Source organism: Pelodiscus sinensis, chromosome 6 (assembly GCF_049634645.1).
Source record: "Pelodiscus sinensis isolate JC-2024 chromosome 6, ASM4963464v1, whole genome shotgun sequence".
Taxonomy (NCBI): domain Eukaryota; kingdom Metazoa; phylum Chordata; order Testudines; family Trionychidae; genus Pelodiscus; species Pelodiscus sinensis.
The window spans coordinates 32177965-32199630 of record NC_134716.1 but is presented as its reverse complement, the minus strand read 5'-3'; the positions used below and the strand labels follow the sequence as shown (position 1 = coordinate 32199630).

At 40.5% G+C, this 21666-nt stretch overlaps 2 protein-coding genes and 1 long non-coding RNA gene across 7 annotated transcripts in view; 1 reads left to right on the top strand and 2 right to left on the bottom strand.

Annotated features, from left to right (window-relative positions):
- The window catches only part of TJP2 (tight junction protein 2), a 105514-nt gene extending 105257 nt beyond the window's left edge, over nt 1-257 (bottom strand). For 2 of the 4 annotated variants that reach the window (XM_006137846.4, XM_006137845.4), the window contains exon 1: nt 26-148. The gene's annotated coding sequence lies outside the window, so the exon portion shown is untranslated. Of the gene's footprint in view, nt 1-25; nt 149-234 lie in introns of those variants that run through there. The other 2 variants (XM_075931681.1, XM_006137850.4) reach the window with 2 other exon arrangements.
- Nucleotides 107-12590, top strand: LOC142829836 (uncharacterized). The gene is made up of 3 exons (XR_012904663.1): nt 107-257; nt 10524-10595; nt 12453-12590. It is a non-coding gene; the product is annotated as an uncharacterized LOC142829836 (long non-coding RNA).
- On the bottom strand, nt 5453-19526 carry FXN (frataxin). 2 transcript variants are annotated; one of them, XM_075931683.1, is made up of 5 exons: nt 19346-19526; nt 17944-18041; nt 16221-16341; nt 11196-11293; nt 5453-7038 (listed from the first exon to the last, which is right to left on the bottom strand). In XM_075931683.1, exons 1-5 carry the CDS (start codon nt 19445-19447, stop codon nt 6885-6887), a joined length of 573 nt encoding a protein of 190 aa, XP_075787798.1. In that variant the 5' UTR covers nt 19448-19526; the 3' UTR covers nt 5453-6884. The 2 variants fall into 2 exon arrangements, with proteins under 2 accessions (XP_075787798.1, XP_075787799.1); XM_075931684.1 differs by lacking the exon at nt 19346-19526 and adding an exon at nt 18952-19238.
- Nucleotides 19527-21666: the final 2140 nt, after the last annotated feature.

The following is a 21666-nucleotide window of genomic DNA, read 5'->3' as shown; positions in this document are numbered from 1 at the left end:
GAGCAGCTCCGCTCCGCCGACTTACCCCAGCCTCCTCTCCCATTTACTGGCAGCTTCTCGCCCTCTCCAGCCACCCCCACGACTGGCTCTGGCTGGAGAGGGTGGAACAGGAAATACCGGTTCAAAGCCCTGGTACAATAGGTGCGAGGAGGAAAGCTACTAGACTCGGGGTTTAGTCACTAGGTGGGATCTTCTGAGCCATTACATCAGCCCCTGTTTTGACCTGAAACTCACCCTCTCGCCGACCGCTTTGTCTCGTAAGTGAACAAAAAACTGGTGAGCCCCCCCCCCAAAAAAAATCGACATTAAATTCAAAATCACTATTATATTAATTTAGAAAGGAAAAAAAATCAGGAAAAACAGCCCTCTCTTCCCTAATCTTTGACCGCTTGGCTTAACAACGTAATTTGTTGTTAGGAAATGTCTGAGCGAAGAGACCGTGTGATTCACAGAATAGGGCAAGCCTGGGATTCAAGCTGAGCTGAGAGCTAGTCTAGTCTCTGCTACTGTCTTCCTATGTGACCTTTGGCAGGTCACTTCACCTCTACGTTTCCCCTCCCATTCTATTTAGATTGAAATCTCCTTGGGTTGAGGATTGATCTTAACTGGGACCTCTACAAATCACACTAATCTTGAAAAGCACTGCTGATTTGACAGCTGTGGCCTCTGTTTAGTCACAGAACAAGTATTGAAACAGTCTAGGTAAGACCATTTGACAGCTAACCAGTCTTCTGACAGTGGCCAAATCCAAGTGTTACAGAATGAATGAACAGAAAAGACACTCGTGAAGTGAAATATTACTAGCTTCTGACAAAGAGAGGCTAGGGACACTTAGAGCATGGAGTTGCATCCATGCCCATCCTGGCTAATTGCCATTCAGGGATCTATAATCCTCCAGGAATGTCTAGTTCTTTTTTGACCTGTTATGATTTTTACTTTCACAAAGAGAGTTCCACAAGTTGACTGTGCCTTTATGTGAAGAAGTACTTCCTAGTGTTTGTTTTATACCTGTTGCCTATTAATATCATTGGGTGAGTCCTGGTTCTTGTAACATGAAGGACTAAATAGCACTTCTTTATTCACTTTCTCCTTACCATTCATGATCTGAATAGATCTCTATCCTATTCCCTCTTAGTTTTTTTTCTTTTCCATGCTGAAAAGCCCATCTTTTTAATCTTTCCTCATATGGATGTTGTTCCATACCCCTTTTTGTTGCTCTTCTCTATACCTTTTCCAATTCTGTCTATCTTTTTGAGATGGAGAGACCAGAATTACAAGATGTGGGCATATCATGGATTTATTTAGAGGATTGCATATGGATTGCTCTCTCTCTCTCTCTTTCCTAATTGTTCTTAACATTATTCTGTTTTCCTGGTGGGTTTGAGAAATCTTTGGATTATCTGGTTGGTGATATCACACCTCACAGCTGAAACTTCTGATAGCAACTCAAGTTGCAGGCTAAAAAATGTAATTGAACCCTCCAGTTCTTCCAGACACGATTCTGAAACCTAAACTTCCCTAATCAGCCTATGCTTCGAGATGTACTTCCAGATATTTCAGCTTTCCAGTCTTTGCTGAAGTCATTGATCTGAAAAGAGAGTGCCAAGTCCTGACCGTCTTAATGTGAAAAATGAGGGTTTATTTAAGAAGTAATATTTACACATCATAAAGGAGCAACAAAAATCGCCTTTTGTTGGCTAGTTTGCTTCATAGTATCCCTCTAAGCAAATTTCTCCCAAATCAAACAGTTTACTCCCCACAACAGCTTTATAACAGTGTATTGTAGCTGTTGGACTTTACCCTGTACAGGCTTCTGACAATTTGCAGGGCAGTTGCCAAGTGTGGGCAGGATCATTTTACAGCAGTGGCTCAAGTTTAGAAATTCTCAGAATGCCCAGGAGCATGGGTTCACAGAATTGCTTTTTGATTGACTATGGCATAATATGCCATGCATTGAACAGAAGGAATAAGAGACCATGCTTTTAATTAAATCTTTGACTTGAAAACTAAACACAGCAGAAAGAGCCTGCTTCTATTAAGATATATTCCCCCATTACAATATTTTTAAAGGCCCTGCTTCCAAGTGTTGTTAATCATTAACAGAAATGTAAGTGACATTATTGAACTATCTACTCCCCAAAAGCCCCCAAACAAATAAGGGTTAATATACATAATTGATGTTCAGGGTTAATTAAGTAATTATTTTTCCTTCAGCTACTGCAGGAGATAATCAACTGCAGTTCTAAAGCAAAATGAGACCAGACGTGGAGATTGGAGTCTCTGAATGTCCTTGCTTTTCTGAGTTTGTCTGACCATTTGCATTATTTGTTTCACGTGTTTTTTGGTGTCAATTCCTTTTTCCTTAATAAAAGTAAACTCCATATATAGTCCATATATTGCAGATAGAAAATTATGTTTATCTTCCATAGGAGTCTCATAAGGATTAGCTAATGTTTTTAAGTGTTTTGAAGATGAAGAGCGGTATGCAAGGATACATGTTATTCTTAAAATTGTATATAGAATAAGACAAACATAACAGAAAATATTAATTAGTAGCAGGAACAGTGTAAAAATCAGTGAATTAACATGTACAAAATCATCCATTGTACCATATTGATTTCTTAGTGCTACACAATTACCCAAATACAAATTGATAAAATAATTCAGCAACTTGGAGAGGTTAGCTGCCTTGCTCTGAGGAGCTTGTTGTAAACATTTGTTTTCTTTCTCTAGATATTAGCTGATTCTATCTTCCAGACAAAACCCTGGAAAGGGTGCAAATAAATAAAGTCCTTTCCTGGTCTTACTACGGTTCAAAAAAACCCCTCAATAGCAGCATACAAGTCACTCCTATTCTTTATGAAGCATTCACAGGATAGATCACAACAGCTCCAAACAGCTGTGTGCAGCCAATTTAAAATGTCTTGTCCTCACTTGCAAAGACCACATAGAGCACCTTCCATCTGCAACTGATCTTTTCTTTCATGTCCCCTTTTGCCTCACCCACTTCCAAGTGCCTTTGACTTTTTTCACACAACTTTCTCTGTTCTTCCCATGCTGACTCATATTTTGAATGCTCTTCCAAAAACTGCTTTAACCATCTACATTATTCCCAAGAACTCATTTCTGCAACACACGCCTACAAACTATTTTCAGACCCACAAAACTGAGCTATTAACCCAAACATATGCCTAAACTGAACTAACAATCCAATTTTCTCTCTTTATTCCATGGCATTAGTCTCTCTGCCCTACTCCTGCTTATTAGAGCAAGGTCAAATTTTTCAGCTTAATTATTTTTAAACAATCAGATTTAACAAAAAAATTGTAAATGTATGTAAAATTTGCTTTATTGTTTTGAAAAAGCACACCCCTCCATGTATTGCCTTTTGTCCCATCAAACACAAAGGAAAAAATTCTGAAGCTATTTAAGTTCACCATTTTCTGATTGAAATGTTTAGATTTGGAAAAACTTTGCCTTTTTTTTACTTCAGTGTTCTTTTTAAAAGGTTTAAAAAATCCTTTGAAACTAAATGTTTCGTTCACTCAAAATAAGTAAAAAAATGCAAGGTTATTTCAAATCTAAACATTTCAATCAGAGAACTGTGAACTTAAATAGCTTTTTTTTTTTTTAACAACCAAAACCTGAAATTTTTGATGAGGGTAAACTTAAAATTGATCTTTTAAATGTTTTTGGTTCAGCCAGTAAGTAAAAAACCAAAAGTTATTTGCACAGCCCTACTGTGTGTCTCTTCACTTGTCAGTCTTCTCAGTTATTTAGACTATAAACTCTTCAGGGCAGGATTTTCTCATTTTGTGAAACAACTTGTGGAGCTAAATTGGGACTTTTCTTTACCTTCTATTTTCATCCTTTTTTAATTCAGTGCATTTGTCTGAGAGTATAATGCCACAAGACAAGTGAAGTGAGGAAGCAAAAAGAGGTGCTTTAGCACCTATGCTCTTGTAATGATACTCATCAACTGAGTCAATGTATTGCAGCCTTAGTGCAGAGGGACAAATGAAGGTGCATCAGTCTCTCTGGCACACACTTTTACATTCATGTCAGGGCAGCACACAAAACTCCCAGCTTGGGATCAGGGCCCTCACTGTACAAAACATGTAAGACAACAGAACCTCTGTCCAAAGATCTTCCAATATGATGCATCAAGACACAATTTGCTTTTTGCTTTCTGAATTATGTTGTACCTTGAGATTAAACCCTGGTTCTTATAGCTGTCTACCACTCCCCCAATTTACTGAAAGCCTTTATTTACTAAAATACCTACCCACTGGAGTATAGTCAGCACAGGTGATGGAGAGCCCTGAAAATCGGCAGGCATCTGCATTCGCGGATGTGGAGGCGGATATTGGCAGCTCATTTGGGCAGATGTGGGTGTGGACATGGATATAAGTTTTGTATCTATGCAGGGTTCTAGTGATCAGGCATGTAACAAAAGAAGGAAAACACTGAATTCTAGGCATAGGTAGGATTTTAAAGGAATTCTGAAAAGTGTTCTCCATTAACCTAACTGAGCCAATAGTAAAACTTCCATTGATATCAGAGAGACCAAGTGTTAAGCCAACACTAAGCTCTTGTAAAGAATCCACCTTCCATATCCAAATTTGGAACATAATCAATTAGCTCATATCAATTAAGTGCCATTATGTTATGTAAACACTTTCAATTGAGATAGCCATTTTATTTAGACAGTTTTCTCTATTGCATGTTTGGGTTATTTTGCTTTTTACCTTCTACTTCTTGAGTCTTCTCAATTATTAGCTGTGCCTAGGAAGTGGCCATTAGCAGAACCTGCTCTTAGATTAGCACTAGAATAGGGTTGCTCATATTCTAACATATATATGTAAGATTTTCTACGACTGTAGTCCTGCACTGGAAATCCTCTTTACCCAAGAGTCTTCTGTTGGACCGCTGTAGTTGTAGCATCCGTGTAGAGCGCAGCTGGTCTGTCCAAACTGCTCCTATGTAAGCTTCACAGCCCAAACTCCAGTCTGAGCTGTACCTCATAACAGAGTTTACACAGCTATTTGTACAGTGCCAGAACACGCCCAACTAGCTCAAGTCTCACCCAACTTGAAAAGGCTCCTGTGTGAACATACCACTAATGTCAGATACATGCTGACTAAATCTAGTTTTGTGAAGGGGTGAAATTTAAACAGCTTCATCTCAAATTCCTATTTGCTGTAAATGAGGTGTTCATGCCCCACCTCTTTTAACTGTTCTGGTTTCTCTCTGCTTTGTGTAGTGCTGTGTTTTGCTCTCTCTGACTCATACTGGTAGCCCTAACTGTATTTCCTTGATTTCAGAAGTTATTTAGCAAGAACGTGACTGACTCCCTTTTGCTGAAAAATACACATACATAGCACAGATAATCTAACGCAGAACTGGCTTCCATGAGATGTTAGTTCATATTTTAATTAATAGCAGGCAAGAGTTGGTATCAAGAATTTCATTTTAATTCCAAATAATGGGCAATGCCACCTAAGAATACTGTATATTTATTACATATTGTTCAACGACACATCACAAAAGTAACAGTATTAGCCAAACAGGCAGTCGTGTCATTTTAAACACAAGGAAGTTGTCAGGGGAACTCAGAAGCCAAGAAAACATTGCATTTCAAAATCTGTATCAGGTCTCTTTTAATATAATGCTAAAAGCTTACATACATGTGGCTTGGTCTTGCAAATATGACAGAAAATTTGGGCTCCTTTTTTACATACAATTTTTGAAAAGGAATAACTATTGTTACAATAAAGCAACTTTTATAGTGTCAAAGGTTTGAATGTCACTTATTAAATGATTTCTTTATAAATTATTTGGGGGTGATATCTCGAGTAAATCACCTATTTTTGTCTTTTTTTTACATTTCTCAGCTAGTCCGAAGGCTCCAGTTTCTCAGACCTAAGAAGGCAGGAATAACACAACAGGGTTTCAGTGCATGCCTTGTGTTATCTCTTTGCCTTTGGCCTTGTGCCTCACTTCAACAACATGAGACGTGCATCATGAGCTATGCCAAGCTTGGCTTGGCTTGGCTTATTTCTATTGGAATAGAACACCCTCACTTGACATAAATATATCATTAATATTATTAAGCAATGTATGGTTACTTTATGAAGATACTCATAGCAAAAGGAAATAGAGAAAAGGTAAAAAAAATCCTTTTTTCTACAACTATGAATGTATCATTTTTAAACAAAAACATTATACTCTTTTTTACTACTTGGACCCCTGCTGAAAGCAGATTTGGTAGCTGGAAGTTTAGTTTAAAAGAATAAGCCTGAAAAATTGAAGGGAAAAAGGCAGAAATGTGAATTGCAGATTAAATCCCATGATATTTTAAGAAGAAAATTACACCTATTACACCTGTTACGGAAAATAAAAACATTTCCATTTCCTTTTAAGCACAATAGGCTCTTACATAAAATATTACCTTAATATCTCTTCTCCCCCGCTGCAGTTAATTTAATTGATTTTAATTGAACTAGGGTAAGGGCCCAACACGAGTAGCACCGTTGTCTTTGGTCATGAGATCTCATCTGTGCATTACTGATGAATCACCAACCAGATGGTCAGAACATGGCTGGGACAACCAATGTCCAATGCCATAATTAGCTTTGAATTTTGAATGCAGTGACACATACACACACAAAAAACAACCCATATAACAAACACAAATTCACACACTAACACAAACATATAGGAATAAGAAAAATATATTATGGTCACATTATTGTTACACAACATAGTGAAGTTAAAACAAAAAATATGAAGATGGAAGTAGATCAAGGTGTTAACCTTACAAACTATACACCAAAAAGGGACAACAGGCCAAAGTCTTTTGATTTCTTTGAGGTAGAAAATGATCAAGTACCACCTTTTCCAGAGTATGCCAAGGGAGATAAGTCGATTTGAGTTTTTAGTGCCTTTGAGAGTTCCACTGCTAGTAGTTCATGCAGGGATACTCCATCATGACAATACACCCAGTTTCTTCCAGTCCAGTCATAACGTTTGGGCCCACTAGAAAACAGAACATGTATACTGTATCAGCATAGGTCAAACATTTCTGAAATTTCAGCCATCTTCAAAAAAATACCAGGAGGATTTGAATGACTAAATTAAAGAAAGCAGCCAGAGGCAAAATAATATTTAGCAAGACAGGGGTATGTGTCTCAACATGGAGTAGAAGCCAATCATCATTAAACTCTAATTCCAGCTCAAACACTGGTTCCAACACATGGCCTTTAAGAAATCATTCTATCCAGTAAAGCATCTGAGAGTAAGCACGTGTGTAAATTAAAGCATGTGAGTAGTCCTATGGACTTCAATGGAACTACTTTTGCTTATACACTTCGCTGGATCAAGGCCATTAAGGTTCCTCTTTCCTTCACTTGATTTACATTCTCCACAATCTGTAACAGTGGTAATAATAAGTAGTTCCTAAAGGCGTTATAAATGTTGTTTGTAAAGTGCTGTATTAATATAAAGTATTTGTACTAATGCGCTGAAATAATGTGCAAATGTCCAAAATGCTTTGCTGTATACAGCACAGAATACTATTTTCTCTCTAGTTAAATAAAATTTGATTAAATTACTAAATAAAAAAATATCTGCCATGGAGATCGTTATCTGCAGGAGAGCTACATCTGAAAACACTTTGGAGCTCCTGATGCCACGGGTAGGAATGTAAAATTTCAATTAAACAGCTAATCGAGTAATCAATGGAACTCGATTAGTTGATAAGGAGGGGCGCTCGCTATCCTGCTGCAACCTCTCCCTTTGAAATATACAAGAGCCACCTTCGACTCTTGTATATTTCAAAAGGAGAGACCCAGCAGGTTACCACTGCCTCTCTCCCTTTGAAATGCATAAGACCCACTCCTGCTACATGCAGGTGGCACACCTTTTGAATATGCCAATTGTACACTGCTATTCAAATGCAGATTTAGTTCTCCTGAATGCGTGTACCAAAACACAGCAGCCTAGAGCTAAAGAGATTCAACTGCAGTTTCCTTTTCTTAATCTCTCTCATGGTAGTGTTTTTTTTCTCCCTCTCTCATGGTTGTGTTGCCAAAGTGATCATTAACACTCAACAATTTTACATTTGTTGAGCTGTGGTACCAAAACATCACAATATTCAAATTATGTTCATCATTAGCAGCAGTGCTTGCTTCTCCCACTCTCTAGCGCATCATATCCAGGACACATATGTAAAGGGTGTCAGTTACAGTGCATGCAGTACATGTTTGCATATAAGAGTTACAAAATCACTTAGCAGGAATTGGAAAACTAAGTAAACATGTAGGCTATGTCTACACTGGTGGGTTCTTGTGCAAGTAGTCTTGTGCAAGAAAACGTCCACACTGCCACGTGCGAGCTGTTTTTTTGCACAAGGGCGCCCATGGCAGTGTGGATGCTCTCTTGCGCAAGAAAGCTCTGATGGCCATTTTAGCCATAGGGCTTTCTTGCGCAAGAAATCCCTGCCGAGCGTCCACACTGCCCTCTTGCGCAACAGTTCCTGCGCAAGAAGGCTTACACCTGTTAAAAAAGAGTGTAGCTCTTGTGCAAGAAGCCCTCTCTTACCATGCCATACTGTAAATTTCCTTGCACAAGAGCTGGTGGGCAGTGTGGACGCTCTGCGGATTCTTGTGCAAGAATGGCCATACTTGCGCAAGAAGCCGCGAGCGTAAACATAGCCATAGTGTTTTCTTGGAAGACGCGAGTATTTGGCATAAACAGATGAAGCATAAAGACAAAACTTTATAAGGGAGAGAGAGATTTCCCAGGCAGACATACAAAAAATTATTTCAGTGTCAGGAGCTTTTAGCAATTTTTTTCCTCTCCCTTCTCACTTTTCTTCATCCACAAATCTCTTGCTCAGGAACACACACTCTTCACTCCTAATGTTGGCTCATAAAAGTTAAATAGATCCCAATACAATATAAACTCTCTGACTTCTTAATCACCAGATAATGTAAACAGAACCTGAACTTGTGTTTTGAGAATGAGGTTAAAAAAATCTTATGAATAACTTGGATTCTGGGGCTCTGTCTGCAAGTGTCTAGACAAATAAAAAGGATTGGTTTCTTGCCTACTGCCTCACCAAGATAAAACTCTTTGAAATGCAATATCCTGTTTATTTAAAAAAAAACACACCAAGATTCTGAAGGAGAGAGGGATTAACAATAGGCTACAACGGTTTACCTAATATACTGTACACCAGTGGTTCTCAACCAGGGTTATGTGTACACTTGGGGGTACTCACAAGTCTTCCGGGGGTATGTCAACTCATCTAGATAATTGCCTAATTTTACAAAAGGCTGCATAAAAAGCAATAGCAAAGTGAGTACAAACTAAAATTTCATACAATGACTTGTTTATGCTGCTCTATATACTATACACTGAAATGTAAGTACAATATTTATGTTTCAATTGATTTATAATTGTACGGTAAAATGTAAGCAAGCAATTTTTCAGTAACCGTGTGCTATAACACTTCTATTTTCATGTCTGATTTTGTAAGCAAGTAGCTTTTAAGAGAAGTGTAACTTAGGGGTTAGCGATGTAAGTGACTAGTTGCTTCCCCCCGCCCCGCTGCCTCTATCAGAGAGGGGCAGCAAGGAGGGGAGCAGGATCCGGTGTTGGAGGCAGCCAGCGTAAAAGCTGGTTCCCTCAGGACAGCTTCCATGGGGGGAGGAGAGTGGCCCAGCAGTTAACTAGCGGCACTTCTACCTTTGAAATACAGCAAGAGCAGAGCTCTTGCTACATTTCAAATTTAGAAGCACCATGGGGAGCACAGGGCGAGCAGAAGACTGCTTGAATCCCCCGCTCCCACCATGCTCCGCCCACCCCTGGCTTTTGAAATGTAGCAAGAGCCTGGCTCTTGCTACATTTCAAAGGTGGAAGTGCTGCTAGTTCCCTGCTACACCCCCCCTTTCCTTTCCTCTCCTCCCCTCCCCCCACCCCCGGCAAGGTTCCTGTACAGTACAAAAGCAGGGAGCACAGAGCCAGTGGGGAACTGTTTGAGTTCTCCGCTGGCCCCATGCATCCACTTTTGAAAAGTACAAAAGCTCTGGAAGGCTCTTGTACATTTCAAAAGCAGAGGCGCCCTTACTGACTAGTTGAGTAGTCAATGAAAATTTCATCAACTATTTGATTAGTTGATTAATCTAAACTTAACATCCTTATTAGGGGTATGCAAGACAAATCAGTCTTCCAAAAGGGGCACAGTAGTCTGGAAAGATTGAAGGTTATCGCTGTACACCAAGTGTACACAAAAAACAGTTGTAGCAGACCAGAAGGCAAATCACTAAAGTGTATTTTAATTACTTAGACAGACTATTTAAAATAAGATGATTCTCTAAAATAACACTTCTAAAAATATTAATCCTACTGCACAATAGCTTGATCCATTCCTGATTTTATAGCTCGTATGTTCTATTTCAATGACCTCTAAGAAATCTACCTGCAAAGCTGAATGTATATGCTTTGTCTTTCCTTTTTAGCTAGGCCATTCATCAACAATGCCAGAGAGATGATGGTCCTGGGAAAGTGGCAGATTTCACTGTAAATTTTTGGTAAGGCCACTTATCGCTTTTTTCAAACACATTCTGCATATCTTTCTACCATTCAGAACCAATTGCCAAACGTGAAATGGATCAAACTGCTGTACAAGACAAGGCAGAGGACACAGCAAACAAGACCTCCACATTAAGAACTGCACAAGATTGATAAAAACTTCTCTCAATGAAGCTGCAGAAAAACATTCACACAAACAAAACAAGAAAAGCATACACAGGCATACAGGATGAATCCCTAAACAAGAATAGTATTAGACCATAACACAGTCTCATTCATCCTCCCAACAGTTCTTTTATCACAGCGGTTTCTTTTAGGCTTCAGTAGTGTTCATAGTGCTTGTGAAAACCAGACATTTTAAAAAAACGGAACATGTTTTATTATATTATACTTATTATTGTACTAGTTTGTGAGTCAGCTGGTCCACCACCTGAAGTATAAAAAGAAACTAGTTATTATACCTCTAGGAAAAAAGCCTATAGTGCTTAGAAAAGGCATGAAATGTGAGCAACATTAAAAAGTCTCCACAGGGCTAGCAGACAGACTTTAATTTATCTTTGAATGTTAAGCCTTTTTGTAACATATATATAATTACCTACCTAGTGGGAGAAGACAGCCAAATCTGTTTGTTTGGTGTCTGCTTGTTGATTACATAGGTTCCCATGTCTCCACCTAGTTTAGCTGTCAAAACTCCATTCTAAAGCACAAAGGTAAGGGGAGAAGATGGAAAGTACCATTACGTAATAAGAATTATGATGTTTCTTCAGTAACAGGCACTGTAGCTATAAACATCAAAACACCAACGTGTGATATATCTTCATCAGCATCATTAGTGGAAATTCAAATCCTCAACAATTTGCTGTGGCATTTTGCTTCACTGATGACAGTGGGACCACCATTAGAAGAAGTTGTCAGTCTCCATGGTGACACATATATCATCTGTGTTTTACCTAGACTCTAAGCACTCCTGATCTGGACTTGTGAGTTGGTACAGCACCATCCACAGTGTTAGGACTCAAACAAATAATAATGCTCCTGTGAATCTTGACCTCTCTCTAAAAAAATGGAGCATGTTTTATTACATGATGCTTTTTATTGCATTAGTTTGTGGGTCAGGATTAGTGTTGAGTTGTGAAGTAGGTATAGTCCAATAGAAACTAGATTGAGACCATCAATTCATTTCACCGAGAATATCCAACAGTTAGAAGGAAGCAACTGTTTTTGTTCACTACCAACCTGATTAAAACAGGTGTCCAGGGCCAAGAGGCTCCATGTCCCATTGAACCTCTAGGCAATCCAGTTTACTTTACTTTTCTTTCTGTAGCTGTACATTGTCGCCAAATGAGTGGAACAAGTAGATTTCCTCATAGCTTATGTTAAAATGCCAAGATCCTGGATTATAGCTCAGGAATGTTCTACTTCTAACTATCTGAGTTTTGTTTTGATTTGCTTATTTCAATTATTGAACATTTTCTTAGGGAGTGTTTACTTTACATTGAAATCTCTGTATTTCAGCATGAAGATTTATACTGGCCTGACATTTTCACAAGGTTATTTTGGAGGGCAACTATAACTCTTTTACAGAGTCCTAACTTTAAGGATGTAAGACAGATACTATTTGAACTGAGTAAACCTGAAAGTGACCTGAATTACACTGAAAAAATAGCAGTGGTGTAGATCAGGTATTAGGATAGCCACACATTTCTATTTCCCTACAGCCTCCACAAACGCACTGTTGCCCCCTCTATGTTACAGCTACTCTTGTGATCCTGCATTCCCTTTTTCTGATGCAGAAGACAGTTGCTAGATCTGCTTTAATTTTCCGTAGGTAACATTTTGTTCTGAATTTTCAACAGCGGTCTACCTTGTGACTTGAGTAACTACTGAAAATTCAACATCACTTCACAGCAAAAACAGCAGTTTAGAGCTCACTTCCTCTGCAACATCACCCAACCCTTTATATTACTGGCATCTCACAAGAAGTGTGAATCTAAATCCCAGACTTGCTGCTGTCCCAGTTCAGTAAAGAAACAAAGATTGCTTGATTATTCTATATGGTATAGAAGAAAAGAAGTGCAAATGAATAAAATACACCTCTGATGAGCTAATTAATACTGAGTCATTCAATTTCCTCGCCAGTTATTTTATTTTAATTGGGTACTGCTTTAGCCCAATGTGTCATGAGGATTAAAACTAACCTCTTCCCACTCTCATTATGAGTTCTCAGAACAGTGAAAATAATAAGAACAGTATGAAATGCAACAGATAAAACAAAAGTACCTTGAACAGCTTTGAAAACTACCAATTATTCTAATTAAATCATTTGCACAAATGTGTTAATATATTCTATTAGCTGGTGTTCAGAGCTGTACACAACTGTTTGGTAATATTCCAATAGGGTTCAATAGAGCTAATAAAAGCTCTATTGTGTTGGGCTTCTGGTTTTGGGGAGGGGGTTGTTAATTTCAGTTTTTGTGTTTTATTTTTTCAGCATTTTTTTTAAATTTTATATAGATGTCCAAAAATTGTGAAGTTTGGGGCTTTCTCTTTCTATAAACTGTAAATGAACAACATATACTATGACCTTACTCATTACAGTACTATGAGTATCAATAATCTCTCTGTAATGGTCCCTAGCTCACTTCAGTGTAGTACTACTTAGGGATGTAAGCGACTAGTTGACTACCCGATAGGCATCTTATCAGAGGCAGCGGGGGTGGGAGGGAGGGCGGGGGGGGGGGGAGGAGGAGCGGGAGTCAGTGCTGGGGGGAGCCAGCTTAAAAGCCGGTTCCCCACGGCACCACCTCCGCGGGGGTGGTGGCAGCAGGGGAGGCAGAGGTGCAGCGGAAATCAGCATCAGTGGGGACTGAAACAGTCCCTGCTCACGCCTGACTGACTGTTTTGAATGTAGCAAGAGCCACCCGCCCTGGGTTCCCAGCTGCACCGCCTCTGCCTTTTAAATGTAGTAAGAGCCACAAGCGGCTTCTACTACATTTAAAAGGCAGAGGCGCAGCGAGGTTAGCGAGTGCCCTCCCGTCCAACCTCTTATCAACTAATCAAGCAGTCAATGGAAATTCCACTGACTACTCAATTAATTGATTATTCAAAATTTAACATCCCTACTGCAAACAGTACCTTGCTATAATGCAGTAGGAAGCATTCAATGTGCACCAGCAGTGTCTACATCAGGGAAGGGGGAGGGGCAATAATTTTTGAAGGGGAGGCTACTTCGCAAATTTCGGACGTTGCCGTGGGCTGACCCGGAAGGTTGAGAGCTAACCTACCGGGAGCTTTGCTTGGCCTGGGGTCCCTGCCTCTTGACTTCTGGCCAATGGATAGGAGGGTGCTATGGGCTAGTCTCTTCCCCGAGTTGTCTGGGGTGGAGGCTTAGAATACACTTAGCACAGCCAGCAGTTCTTGGGCCCCGTTCTAACCTGTTGCCTGGCAGCTGCCCAGCAAGCAGAAGCCCTTTGAATAGAATCAGCTGAAAGGGCTCACGCCTCCCGGGCAGTTCCCAGGCAATGGGCCAGTGGGACTGAAAGTTGCGAGTCCTTTCAATTGCTTCTGTTTAAAGGGCTTGCGCCTGCCAGGCGGATGACAGGCAATGCAGCCACCCAGCAAGTGTGAGCCCCTTAAATAGAAGCAGTTGAAAGGGCTTACGTGTCTGGTTCCCTAGCAACATGCTAACGGCACCGGAGCTACAAGCCCTTTTAACTACTTCTATTTAAAGGGCTCTCGTGTTCCTCACGGCTGCCAGGCAAGGCGCAGGGAAGACACGAGCTCTTTAAATAGAAACAGTTAAAAGGGCTTGCACGTCTCCGGCTCCCAGGCAACGCGCTAGGGGGCAGGGCCCGGAACTGCCTCATGGGTCGGATCAAAACTGTAGGTGGGCCAGATCCAGCCCACTGAGATGCTTTTGCCCACCTCTGGTCTGCATGGACCAATTATGCACAACACATTAGTGTGCTTTAGAAATCAGACTCCTGCAGTCTGTAGTACTGCTCCCTGTAGACAAGCTTTTAGATACCAGAAAAAATGGTGTTTATCTGTTAAAAGAAAAACACCAGAAATGATTATTTGTATCAGGGTGCTTTAATTGGTTAAAAACTAAAATCAGAAGTCCTAATGATGTGTCACACATAAGAGAGGTGATCTCTGCTTTAACATTGTAAAGCAAGTGAGGATTAATTTCAAACCCTGGCAACAAAACATTTGCACATTCATGCTGCACTATTCCTAAAATTTTGGAAAACACATTTTAAAATATTTGTAAAGGGTTAATTTAATGTAAAAAACACTTGAAAATTAATTTCTTATTGTTGTGCATAGCTTACTGCACACTGTTATGGACATTAATTATTTCTGCTAATGAGATTACTCTGAAAAGGAGATTTCCTCAAACATACCACTTATTAACTCAATGGAAAAATGTAAAAGCTCAAGATTTACAAGTGTGCCACCCTGTGGCTAGTCACATTACTAGTCTTTTAATAATATGAATCCAAATAGTCATAATGTGAATGTTAAGATTGATGTAAATAAAAATCCTCCAAACCTTTCATTAAGTACATGTCAAAAACACTATTTTTGAACGTTATTGGAGAGAATAGCAATTCAAGTAAGGAAGCATTTTACAAATATTTAATCTAAAGAAAAACATAAAACATAACCCTTTAGGGGTTATTTTTCAGTTTAGTTTTCAAATTATTCTTTATATTGAATAGATACTGAAAGGCTAATAATCAAAGCCTTTCAATATCTATTCAAAACCCTAGCAGCTGAATAATATATTGCTATTATTTATTTGCTAAGTTACTGGTAAAATATCTGGTCAAATATTCAATTGTCAGTGTTTGCCAAATGCAAAAAGAGGTTATTATTTTTCCACTTGCATACATCTGTGAGACAGAGAGAGAACATCGTGCTCAGAAAAGCTGACCTTAGAGGATCTGAGGACTAAAGGCCTCCATGCTAGCAGCAGAAGCCCAAGTCTCCTGTTTATATACATCCAAATTGTGATGTGTAGAACCACTAGTTGGGAATCTCTACATAGGAATATAAACAGAAAGCAACTAATATCCCAGTCCAAAGACCAGAGTAGTGCGAACCTTTGTTGCACTCAGGGGCCAGGATTAGATTTTATTCTCCTCAAATCAAGCACAGCAACATATAATCTAATTGATTCCATCCACTATAAATACACTGACAGTTATTTGAAAATAAATTTAGCTACAGTTGTCACTTTCACCAAGATAACCACTAGTAAATCTGAAAGTGAAATGTAAAAGTACCAGTACCAGAGACCAGTATAAGAGACTGGAAACAAATTTCCAGCTTCAGGTAATAATTGTTTAAAACTCTCACAGAAAGAAATGTAATTGCTTAAATGTTAAATTTTACAATTCTTTAAATCTTAAAAGTGTAATATATATTTTTTCAATCAAAAAAGCTGCTACTCCCTCAATGAGTAAAATCAAATTAAAAAACTTATTTCACTAATTTATTCAGTGTGAACTGTTCCTTAAATCTTAAACTTTTGCACTAAAGATTAGTTGAATGAAAATATTTCCCTCAAGGAAAATCCCCACAATAATTACAGTAAGAATAGAAACTGTAAAATATACCCCAAAGGAGACATCATAATCTTCAGGCGTAAAAGGCTTGTCTGCTAGATCCTCAAAGAAGTCTGCTAATGAGTCCAGTGTTTCTTCAGCAAGTTTTTCATAAGTACTCTCATCTAAAGAACTGCAGTGGCAAGTAAACAAATCTGAGATTACTAGGAGAAAATATAGGACTATGCAGCACTTTAAAGACTAACAAGATGGTTTATTAGGTGATGAGCTTTCGTGGGCCAGACCCACTTCCTCAGATCAAATTGTGGAAGAAAATTGGCATGACCAATAATAATATATACCAAAGGGATACAATCAAAAAAAGTGAACAATTATAAAATTGTTTACGAATGGGCCTTAAAGATGCTAACTACCTTACCCATTACAAAGATAGCTTCCCCAGTTATCACCCCAACATCATCTCATAGACACTAACCTCCCGCCCTCACCCCCTTTCTGTTCTAAAATCTGATTTGTCAATTTTATGTGCGTTCATATTTTTTTATTGTATCCCTTTGATATATATGGTCATGCCAATTTTCTTCCACAATTTGATCTGAGGAAGTGGGTCTGGCCCACGAAAGCTCATCACCTAATAAACCATCTTGTTAGTCTTTAAAGTGCTGCATAGTCCTGTCTTTTGTTTCAGCAAGACCAGACTAACACAGCTACATCTCTATTACTATTATAGGAGAAAATATGTATTACTTTAGCATGAAACTCTTTTTTTGTAACAAATGCAAAACAGGAGCAATATCATCATGGGAACATGTTAACCATGAGATAGTCCCATGCGATTGGAGGTACTCTGTCATAAATTACCACATACCATAAAGCAACCTTATAAATGAGGTGGATTTTTTTTAAATCTGAAATTATAGACAGCTAATTGGACTAAATAGGTGTCTTTCTCCAGTTACTTCTATGCCCAGAATGTTACTGATGGAAGACTTCTTGATTATAAAATACAACATTGTTAAAGATTAAGCAGTTCTTGCAAGGACAGACTACATCTGCAAGGTAAATCTAAATAATTTGTATTTATAAACATATACTTATTATACAGGAAACAGCAACTGCATTTGTAAACAAAGTGAAGTGCTCATCATTCATATTCTTTTGTAAGTCCTATTCATTCCAACAAAATAATAATTTTGCACTTCTAATTAGTGTTCGTCCAGTAATCTCAAAACATGTTACAAATTAGGCAAATCTCTCAACATCTCCACTTTTCCAAAGGAGAAATAGAGGCAGCTGCAGCCCTAAAAAATGAGGTCTCCCAAAAAAAAGATCAAATTCAGTAGTACCCTTTCATCTAGTTTGCGTATCTGGGTATTGTGCATGCATACTTATAGCAATACACAATTCAGTTAAATGTCTGCAGTATCAAACAATGTGACAAGGCAAAAGTATGACAGTTACCATAAAACACTCTTCAGGAGTGTCTCACGCCAATTATCTCAGATATCTGAGGAACCATTTAGTCTACCTTACAGATGGCAAAACTAAAGAATGAATGATTTCACACAAGAAATCTGTGGCAAACCTGGAAAGAGAATTCAGAAGTGATAATTCCAAGTCCTTTCCTTACCCAAAAGGCTAACCTTTTCCCCCTAGTTCATATCAACAATCACACTATATTCATTTTCATGGCTGCCACATTTATAGATATTTTCTCTGGAATCTGTATGTACTGTCAGAATTCTGATACAATTAATTCAGAAAAAAAACTTACCTTTTATCATTCAAAGTTCCTGCATTTCTTAAATGAATAAAGTGAACACTATTGTTTTTAATCTTTAGAACGCGGTCTAACTGTTGAAGATGAGAATCCTAAAAAAAGAAGTTACATTAAACATTAACAAAAGCAATGGTACAAAATGTCAGTGTGTGTAATATTTAAGAAACAGAATCCCAAAAGCTGCTCTTTTTCAAGTTAAAGGTTCATTTGTTATCTTACAGAACCAACAAGGAAGCAAAAACTCTCTCAGAAGTCCCAACCCATACATCTGTGGCTGTGTCTAGACTGGCCAGTTTTTCTGGAAAATCAGCCACTTTTCCGGAAAAACTTGCCAGCTGTCTACACTGGCTGCTTGAATTTCCGCAAAAGCGCTGACTTCCTATTGTAAGAAATCAGTGCTTCTTGCGGAAAAGCTTTGACACTCCCATTCGGGCAAAAGTCCTTTTTGCGAAAAACTGTTGTGCAAAAGGGCCAGTGTAGACAGCTCAGATTTGTTTTCCGCAAAAAATCCCTGATCGCAAAAATGGCGATCGGGGCTTTTTTGCAGAAAAGCGCGTGTAGATTGGCATGGACGCTTTTCCGCAATAAGTGCTTTTGCGGAAAAGCGTTCGTGCCAATCTAGACACTCTGTTCCGAAAATGCTTTTAACGGAACACTTTTCCGTTAAAAGCATTTCCGGAAAATCATGCCAGTCTACACCCAGCCCTGTCTGTATTCTTGAAGCAGAAATACATGTTTAGGATACTCTTGCCTTTTACTATCATCTAGTAAAGGGGGAAAATCATCTTGTGTTTAAAGCACTAGAAAAGAAAACAGAAGATGGGCCTTCTGTTCCTTGGTTTGCCTCAGGCTTCCTACGCAACCTTGAACAAGTCACTTTAGCCAACACTTTCAAAAGCGGCCACTAACGGGGTGCGCCTGAGTTCCTGCCCCTGCGGTCTAGTGATGGCCAGGGCTGTCGCTGGCTTCCCCCGTGCACCATCTGCCACCTGCCCCCCTCACCCTCCACATTGCTCCATCCGAGGCAGCCACGTGGGGGCGGGTCCAGTGCTCCGGGGGAAGCCAGATGAAAAGCTGGGAAGCCCAATGAAAAACTGGCTTCCCCCGGCTCTCGCCTCCTCCTCCTCCTCCTCGGCGGATCTCTGCACGCGGCCAGCTCCGACCTGACTCCGCACCGCGCCCGCCGCTGACAGAGCAGTGTTACGGCCACCTAGTCGGACCGCCCCCCCGCAGCGCTTTGCATTCCCGGGGGCAGGAGCCCTCCGCTCCCGGTCGCAGCGCGGCAGGGGCAGCTCACGCGGCTGACGCTGCTCATGGAGAGACTCGCCCTGCAGACCCACGCGAGGGCCCCCCCCTTGCTCCCCTCCCCCCGCCGCGGCGGCGTCTCGCTACTCACGGGCTGGCGGCAGGAGGCGGCGGGTCCCGCGAGCGCCCCTCGCCACCCCGCGGCCGCGCGCAGCCCCCGGGCCGCAGCGCGCGCCGGCCCCGGCCTCCACATGCCGCCGCCGCCGCCGCGCGAGGAGTCGGCCAGACCCGCGCGCTGCAACCCGAAGTCCCGGGAACGGGCCCGGGCGCCGCCTCTACCGCCCTCCAGCGGCGTGGGGGGCTGCCGCCCGCCCCTTCGACGGGCACCGAATGGGCTGGTCGAGTGTTTCGCAACTTTTTTTGTTTTTTAAATAGCAAGTGCCCCTTTAACACACTAATTATTAGAAGCCCCAGTACCTGCAGTTTTCAGACACACTTTCTCCCCCCCCCCCCTTCTTGCACCGCATTTGTTTAAACAACTTAACCGGAGCCAGGCGGGCGATGAAATATTGGGGTGTAAAAAATACAAAAAAATAAAAATAAAGTGCTGTAAAACACCACAAAAATTCAGTTTTCTCCAAATTTCAGTTGTGCTGCTGTTACCACCCCCCCCCCCCCCCCCCATCTCTAGAGTAGCCCGAGGGTATTCGTACCACTGGTTGAGAAACACTGTGCTAGTCAATGACCTGGCACCATTCCGAGCACCCTGCTGCCCGCTCCTCTCAGTGCCAGAGGCCAGCAGGGGCTGCAGGTCTCCGCTCTTCCCTTCTTGCCCATCGTCACTTCCCTGTCCCAGTCAGGCAGCTCTCACTCTCTGGGTCACCCCTTCTCTGTACTAGAACTGGCTCTGGCAGTGCCAGCAGCACCCTCACCTCCAGCTCGCTGTAGAGCCAGGCCAGTCTCCTTGAGGTAAGAAAAGCCTGTTTGTGGGGAGACAGAGCAGCGTGCAACTCACATCTGGTTGTGCCACCCAGTGCACCCTAACAGGGAGCCAAACAAGGGACAACAGGCAAAGTTCCCATCCAAACCCAGAGTGCAGGTGAATTTTCAATCTCTTTCTGAAATAAAGTATAGGTATGTTTTTAAAGGATGAAATAATGAAAGGGACAGCCCAGAAAAGTGTTAATGCTACAGAAAAGACATATTATTACAACTGATCGAAATAAAAGCACAAGAAGGAGCAACTGCTGGAGCACCTGTTTGTATTCTCAGGGCTATTCCCTTGCCCAACTTCCAGAGTTCAAAAAACTATTGGATACCTCACATTAGGAGGTACAAAAGTCTCCAAAAGTTTCCATCACTTCTGTCCCCAACAGCCTTAACCCCCACTTCCAGATTTCATGGACATGGCAAAGGGAGTGCCCTGGCGTGGACCATGCCATGTCCCTGAAGGACACCAGAATTTGTGTGGGATTTTCAGAACTATAAAGTGACTTACAAGCATAACTCCCATTGACTTTCAAAACCCTTGTCCTATGTAAATATTTCTAGTACAACAGCCTTAAAAACAAATGTTTCTATCCACTTGAAGAAAACTCTGGTTGGCCCAACAGTGTTGAAGTCTCCTCTGTGGAGCAAAAACCCAACAGCTACAGCCACATCAGACTTCAGCATGAACACTGCTGCTCACCAGAAATCTGTTTCCCCATCCCCGTAGCAGCTTTTACCCTAATGATCCAGTAGATGGAGAGCTTGCACTTTCCATACAGACAGCAGCAGGGTATATATACTAGAATACATACCCTACTACCGGATTTTAGTTGGATAGAGAGGAAAAAAGGTGCATAGTTCATTACATAGTTTAAATTGTAGGGCCCCTCTACACAGGAAAATGACCCAGCATATCTACTAAAGCTCCCAATGTAGACTTTATTTCAAAATAAAAGTGACTTTATTCCAGCATAATTACTGCTCTCAAAAAGTAGAATAATTATTCCAGGACAAGTGACTCATTCTGGCATAATATCCATAAAGGGAGCTATTTTGCAGTAGATATACTGGGCAATTTTCCTGCATAGAGAGGAGCTTCTATTGATCCAATAAAGGGAAGACAAGATGTCCCATCTACTAAAATAGAAATCTATTTTATAGGGTTTCTGGAGAGGGTTGAGGATATGCTTCCCAGAACAATGAGGGAGTAATAAATGAGTTTTTGTAGGTGGCTGGCTGAGTTCCTGGTGAATTGATTATTTAAATAGTGCTAAGGTTTTATTCTGTTGTTAACGTGTGACAGTGCCTGAAGTTTCATACAGGCAAAGGGCTTTTCTACACCATCCCTGAAATCCCTCAATCCCCTCCAAGAGTCGAAGCACTGTTGCCAAAGTTATGTTCCATGCTGCTCCTCCTAAAATCAAACACCTTATCTAATTTCAATTCCCAGAGGTCGTCTCTGGTATATTTTATTATGAGACA

Excerpts from the sequence above, each read along its gene's own strand:
- FXN (XM_075931683.1), bottom strand. The coding sequence starts at position 19,447 with ATGTGGAGGCCGGGGCCGGCGCGCGCTGCGGCCCGGGGGCTGCGCGCG. Across the intron at positions 18,042-19,345 it reads CCGCCTCCTGCCGCCAGCCC|GATTCTCATCTTCAACAGTT; the intron begins GTGAGTAGCGAG and ends TTCTTTTTTTAG. Across the intron at positions 7,039-11,195 it reads TGGCTGTCTTCTCCCACTAG|TGGGCCCAAACGTTATGACT; the intron begins GTAGGTAATTAT and ends TCTGTTTTCTAG.